Below are 7,059 nucleotides of genomic sequence, written 5' to 3' on the forward strand. Positions count from 1 at the left end.
TATGAAGCGAAATTTCGAAGGCAAAACATGCAATGGTTAAGGAGAGTTAAGCCTCAAGTCCAGAGTAGGCTGATATAACACACCATTACCATTACACAGAATGAAAAAAAGACAGGCCGAATAATCCTAAATATGGATACTGGTATAAGGTGATGTTGCGTCACAGCTGATAGCTACCTGATCCACATTTTGACAACTCGACTTCATCATTTTGACCAAATCAGTTGAGTTGTGAATCACTAGAGTGATGTGCATCCATAAGACCTTAAGAAAGAGCTCAGCTACTCTCACAGTACAAAAGAAGCATATATGGAGTGTAGGGGGTGTTCTTTTATATAATTTCGAAAACCCCGTAAAACTACGTCATTGTGTTCAACTTAGATGCTGGTAGGAACAATATACATTGACTCAATTTGACCCCATTTCCCGCATACATTTTCTCATTCTGGGTGAAGATTTTGTTCGTTCAGTAAGCATGGTCGGAAATTTTACTTGTTTAAAACCACATGGCGGTTTCACTTGAAGTACGCTCCTGTGTAGTTCAGATAATGCGCACTTTGAACAGCACGATTACACCCATCAAATACGTAAGTGAGAAGTGATTGGACTGTGATCCGCAGACATTCCATGTCCACCGAGTTACTTGCGATGCCTACAAATCCGGTCAAAGTGATCAAAGATATACATTGTCGAGTTCCAGCTTGACAAATTAGTCGCTCCGTTTGTACTAGAAGCCGGTTTATGAACAGTTGTTATTAGTGAAGAAAATCATTGAACTGCGCATTCTAACTCTAAACTTCTACTGTCGTCTACGGTCAGACGGATAACTTGGAATTTCGTTAGTTTGTGATGTGGCTGTCGTGAAACTTACAACGATGAACGCTGATGACTAAATTAGTCGAAAATGGGGGTTTGGCTAAAAGTTCTCCAAAAAATTAACGCAGATGATTCTTTTCATTGGATAGCTCTGTCGGAATAAACTCCTGCATATTTTTTACGTCGATTTTAGCCCGGAAGCATTTCCGGCATGATCGTTTATCGCTTTACGTGGTCTAGTATATACAAGGCTTACCTAACAAGACTACTGTATTGGAAAGAGTGGATTTGTCAGCTATAGTTTAGCGGTATGGCTGGTCTGTGACTATAGCCTATGTTCCATCAATATGTTTCATTACCTAACTTATTTGTTTTATTTAACCAAAGCATTTATCTACGAACCCGTCATTCACAATGACTAACATCTCTTGACCCTTCTTTGTACTGTACCGGTAGTTAGCCGTTAGTGAAAATAATTTCACCCATAACATATCCGTGCGTAATTGGCATCAAGCTTTTGTTAAAACATATTGCTGACAAAGTCATATCTGTCATCTCGACTCTATACCATGAAGTGGACACACTGTCGTTCGACCGTTCTACTTACTACTACAACTATTACCTTCTGTTATACTTTTTGTCTGTTTCAGGCAGTAAACATCAAGGGGGAAGCTATGCTGGAAGTCAGCCTGTCAGGTACTTCCACTCCGGACGTCCCACTCAATCTGAGGCTCCTTAATTCTACAGCCAATTCATTACGAGTAGCATGGACGCAGGGCTTTGACGGTGGTTTGACGCAAACCTTTCAGGTAGGATGGCTAGGCAAATTTTCTTTCAAGTTACCTAGCACTGCTACATTTTGCCTGATAATCTGTGTTATCGAGTTTTAACTTGGAAAACCACTTTTCATTCATCCGTCCTGATGGCTTGAGGCAAGGGACTGTGACGTAACAATATGGTATTAGGTAAGTTTGAGTGTGTTGACTTACCCTCAGGCTTGCACTAACGGCTGAACAAAATTCTAAATTCAGCTTGTGTTTTCATGAATGATACATGTCATTTGTCATGTACTAAAATGCAGTCTGGAAATTGTGGGCAGCTGATGCAAATTTCCTGTCTACTTTCGCCCAGTTGGTCCGTAATGCTCAATTCACAATCTAATCTCTGCGATCCCCGGGGATATTGCACACATCTAACCTGGACCTTTTCTTATTCGCTCAGGATCACCAAGTATCCGGAAAAATTGCATTTTGTGCAACTTTTGTGGTGATCAGATTCTCATATTCCCGGTCCTTTTTCGTCCAGTAGCGAACAAATTTGTTGGCCGAGCAAGGCAACAACAATCATCGATCAACTCGCTTACAATTAAACTGATTGTTTGAGTAGAGAAAAATCAGTCAAAATTGAGTTCTGTTTTAAATGAAATATTGTTTAGACACTGATAAATTGGAAACCAGATGAAAGTGATCTACGGTTTTTTTCACCGGTGGACTGAACGTCCCATCAAGGGATCCTGTGTTAATTGAACAAATCTGGTTATAAAATATTAGCTAAATTAGCTCATTTATATGGAGTCCACAATAAAGCACTTAATCATGACATAATTCAAACAGCTTGTTCGTTTCTTTTCCAAAATAATTGTGTGAAACATAACGCTGTATAGTTAAATTTCAGACTGGTCATACTGGCCCTTCGTATAGTAATTATATACCTCTGACACCCGGTATAGAGTGACCACGAATTATTCAACCTCGATCACAGCAAGCTATATTGCGAACGGTATGTGCCATAAATTTTGCTCATATTTCGTCTACTAAGTCGATGATCCGACATGAGTCAATGTCAGCTGAATATATGGAGATTTGCATTACATCAGATTTTCTATCCTGTGTGTCAGAAAATCCTTTCAAGCATCACTTGTGACCCAGTGATGTGCTAGGAACGTGTTGAACTTTTTAGTCTAAAGTCAGGAGAACGATGGAAGTTCCACAAATTGAAGCTCCAAGGAACTGAATATTCGATATTTTGAACTTGCTTATGTTCAGTCGCTTGGTGCTTGGACCATTGACGTGGTAGCTTGGTCCTCACTGTTCGTGTCACTAAGCATTCAATATCTCAACTGGACGGCTTCACATTTACTACTTGCGTGCATCCAGGTGGGTCAGAGAAATTCGCAGGCAGACAGCGTGCTGTCATAGTGCATCCACGTTGACATTAGTTGACCAGATACGTTTTGACGTGTGCAAAGTTTCCAAATAACACATTTCTGTCAAGCTGGTCTTGCAGGTTTTGGACAGGGTTTTGGTTATTGTTTCGACAGTTGTCAGTTATTCAGTTCACAAAAGTTTTGCACATCGAAGAAATTCGTAATCATGATAGCCTACGCAACAGTCCAGTGTGTGCACGCTAGCCTACTGTTTTGAAGGCCGAAGAACCGACGCTATAATGCTGGTCTATTTAATTAATATTTCCTAATCTGTTACGTGAATGGCAGGGACTTTCCTAACAGGGTTAGAGTGGGCTACTAACTGTGAGGACTCTGGACCACATTTCTAGGATGATGCATTTTGTATAAGAAGAAACCTGGTTGGAATGCACCATTCCGACAGCCTATGTGTCCCTTGCACATAATGTCATTTGCCTGTTCGAAGTGTACAGTTCGTCAACTACCCGTGGGAAAAAGGTCCTGGATACTTGCGATCTTTTCATAATTATAAGTTCAACACTCTTGAATCCCGGGTGTCAATCCAAAATCAGTACTTGCATTGTTCACGTATGGTTTAGAGGTTGTTTCCCAGATGTACTGGTTTTCTAGCTAATAAGGCCTCCAGTCATCCACATGATTCCAACAGGTGCCTATCGACGGGCATTGCAGCCTTGGACTTATTCCCGTCAAACTGCTATCACTGAGCTACATCGAACATACGGTTAATTCAGCCTAGGAATGTACAAGCTGTCATTCCGAAATCAACTCGTACTCCAAACTAGCAAAAGCCTCATTTTGGTGCATTGAGGACTTTGAGCAAGGCATCATAAACGGGAGATTAAGCTAGGTTCCAGGTAGTTCTCCCTCAAAAACAACTTTACTTGCAAACGAGGCATGTTTTTGTCTGCATGGATGAAGCTACTACACCTAACCAACATTGAGCGATTGTTGCTCACGTCTGTGGATAACGCAGCTTCTAGTTGCACGCTGGATCGAATGAAATTTGTGAGCAGTGGGAGGAATCGGTCACCTGATGTGTGGTATTTCAATCATAAGAATGGTTTTGACAAATCTTGTTGAAACTTATCAGTATAACGCGCTAGGTTCGAAGAGACAACCCTATATCTAACAGGAACTGGCGCCCGCCCAATGAATTGCCTCACTGAAAAATATCTGCACTCTTCTAGGTCTCCTTCAAACGCTATTAAGTATCGCCAAACGAGTACGCAAAAACATTCGACTTTGATCAACGGCAGTTCAGCCCTGTCGCATCCAACTGTTGGAATCATTTTTGACCCTAATTTCACTACCCTGTTGATATATATATAAAGCTCTTGTCCCATATTCCTCTCAATAACTTATCATCTTAGCAAACAGAAAACTGAAAGACCTCAGCAAAAATGCTTTCTATTATAAACCAGAAAGCGAGAATCATGTTGCTCATCTAAAAAGTGAATTTCCGCTGACAGAGATTTCTAGGGTAGTTTTTACCTTATACAGACATTATAACTTGTGAAGCCAAAGTTCCTGTAGATCTTGTCCATATAAATTTACATCCTAGGTCGTGCAGCCACGAAATATTGGCCCTCATGTGCTCCGAATTTTCCACCTTGTTCCGATAGAAAAATGATATTTCAGGTTGATGGGAACTCTCCAAAATCATATCTGTTAAAACGCTGCCCGAGAAGCGTGCATTCAACGAATAGTGCGTGCACCCCACTTGTTACATGCCGGCTTCTATGTCAACCACTAGCCGGCAGGTTTATAAAGATTCAAACGAGAGTTGCTTAGTCTACCGACGAACCTGTTATATTTTTAGTATGAGCATTACATGTAACAGGACTTTGTAATGTCGACAGAAGTGACTGTTCGCGGGCACAATTGTAGCCACAGTTAATCAGCTGAGGGAAAGGAGCATGAATATTTGCCAAAAATGCTACGAGCACATAAAAGTTGAGGTATTTCAATGCAGTGATGTATGCTAGGTAATGCCAACCGTCTGGAATACCTGCGCTTCATAACCGTAAATACCTCCCCCTCATACACTCACTGGAACGGGAGGCAACGATTTTCAGTTGTCTAATTATACCAAGTATGTACCTGTTAGACGCAGCTAAAGTAGATATATCCTACTTCATCGTCCATCTGTTCGGTATGATTCTGTTCTGACTACTGAAGTGGCCAGTTCAAAGGCGATCTTTTTTACACAAACGGGCACTTTGTCCGCTATCAATTTTTCCAGTCCTTCCTAGTTTAAACACCTGAAGAAAAAGCAATATGCGAAGGACTTCGACTAATCCTGTTCGCCTAGGCTGATGGTCTTTGATCGATGCAAATGAACAACTCACTAGCAGTGCAGAAGCAAAGTGAAAAATGGCAGTGAGCCGATTTGGACGTATTACTACATCAATGGACATTATGAATCTCAAAGGTTTATTACAATATCCGGATTAAGGATATGGGCGTCATCAGTTTTTTTCTGACTTTTTCATTCAGAGAGGTCTATTTCAATGGCAGCAAATATGATTCCACAGAAATGGCTAAGTTACTTAAAAGAATACTTAGTAAACTGGATTTGAATGCGATCCTAGTATAACAACAGAACTATACGCTAGGAACGCAGTCAGAATGAAATCCTTTATCAGCTGCATGATGTGTAACGGGCGCAAGGAAACTATCTCAGCAGTCATGTTTTTCATTTCGAATTTATTGCATCCTCCTATGTACAGTTTTCTTCTGTCTTCAATAGGCGCGCATACCTCTCGGTTGAGCGATCATTTTTACTGAGGAAGGCTATTTAGGTTTGTGCCAGCAAGGTGACTGACGTCTTCATGTCGATGCAAAGACGATCCACATACAGGAACAGTTCAGTTTGCAGTGTAGCTTTTATCAGCTTCAGTTGAAACTGAAACTACAAATTCATTACGCTTCGGCATCTTTCAGTGCATACTGATCTCAATTTTAGTCAACTACTTGAAGTGGTTTATTTATCTGTGCAGCTGACATCTCAAACGCGCTTCCCGTGCCGACTTCAATGAACTTCGTGGATAGAGCATAAAGATATGGTTGTTTTGCTGCCATGACAACGCCGTGCAGTAACGTTATAAATGGTCCAGTATCCCTGAACGGAAGGTAGCGTGAATCAATAAAACAGTAATTGTTCTGCATCAATGTCTATTTACGTGGAAGTGATGAAACCTAGAAAACTGTACTAACAAGCCATTTTTGAAAATAAGTGTATCGGAATGAACAACCACAGTGACATTGAAATTTTCTGCAAAGATATATGCAATCATGAGCAATATCCGAGTTGCACGCGAATGGGGCAAGCAAACGTCGTCTTGTCACTAGCCACCTAAATTGGTGAACATGTAATAAATTTAATCTTCAGATAGCTGAGTGATTGAGATGCGAACTTACATCCGAAATGCACTTGGTTCGAACCCAGTAGCAGTACCTCCACTACTCCTGTCTAGGGTTGGGCAACCTGCTAGTATTTCAGCCTTCGCACTTCTTTATGGTGACATGACAACTAGCCACCGAAGAGTCGTCAGGGCTGAACGATTATTCCTATTATCATTTTATTCAGTACACTACCTACCCGATTCTACTTTGCGACCGCTTAAATATCCAATGCACTTTAACTGATTTTTTCACACTTTTTTTTAAATGGCAGATCTGATCAAATCTCATTATATCTCATTGGAGAATATCTTAATACAGCATTTGTTATGCCAGAGCTCATCGACCACCACGTGCCACTTAGTTTTGTAAATTTGTCCTGGTTTAATTGGTCTGCAAAACGATGACATAGCAGGTAATTGCTCATACATGTAGGTTTAAAAATGAGGAAGTAATATGCAGAAATTGTTAGCCAACGTTCGGAAATAATTGGTGGGTTTCCGCCAATAGACAATGGTGTGCAGATATTCCTATCTTAGTAATTCCGGTAAAATTTTGTTGAATACAGTCCTTCAATCTGGGTTCCCAAATTGAAAATTTTGCTCATTCCGAAATTGCATGAAATACTTGGTTTT

At 40.6% G+C, this 7,059-nt stretch overlaps 1 protein-coding gene across 1 annotated transcript in view; it reads left to right on the forward strand.

The window, feature by feature from the left end:
- T265_02206 (hypothetical protein) overlaps positions 1-7,059 on the forward strand; it is a gene marked incomplete at both ends in the record, with an annotated part of 89,809 nt that overhangs the window by 64,579 nt on the left and 18,171 nt on the right. Inside the window, one exon of the mRNA XM_009166394.1 lies at positions 1,467-1,625. Coding sequence (XP_009164658.1) covers positions 1,467-1,625 — 159 coding nt within the window. The remainder of the gene's footprint in view (positions 1-1,466; positions 1,626-7,059) is intronic.

The sequence above is a fragment of the Opisthorchis viverrini genome (genome assembly GCF_000715545.1).
Source record: "Opisthorchis viverrini unplaced genomic scaffold opera_v5_27, whole genome shotgun sequence".
Taxonomy (NCBI): domain Eukaryota; kingdom Metazoa; phylum Platyhelminthes; class Trematoda; order Opisthorchiida; family Opisthorchiidae; genus Opisthorchis; species Opisthorchis viverrini.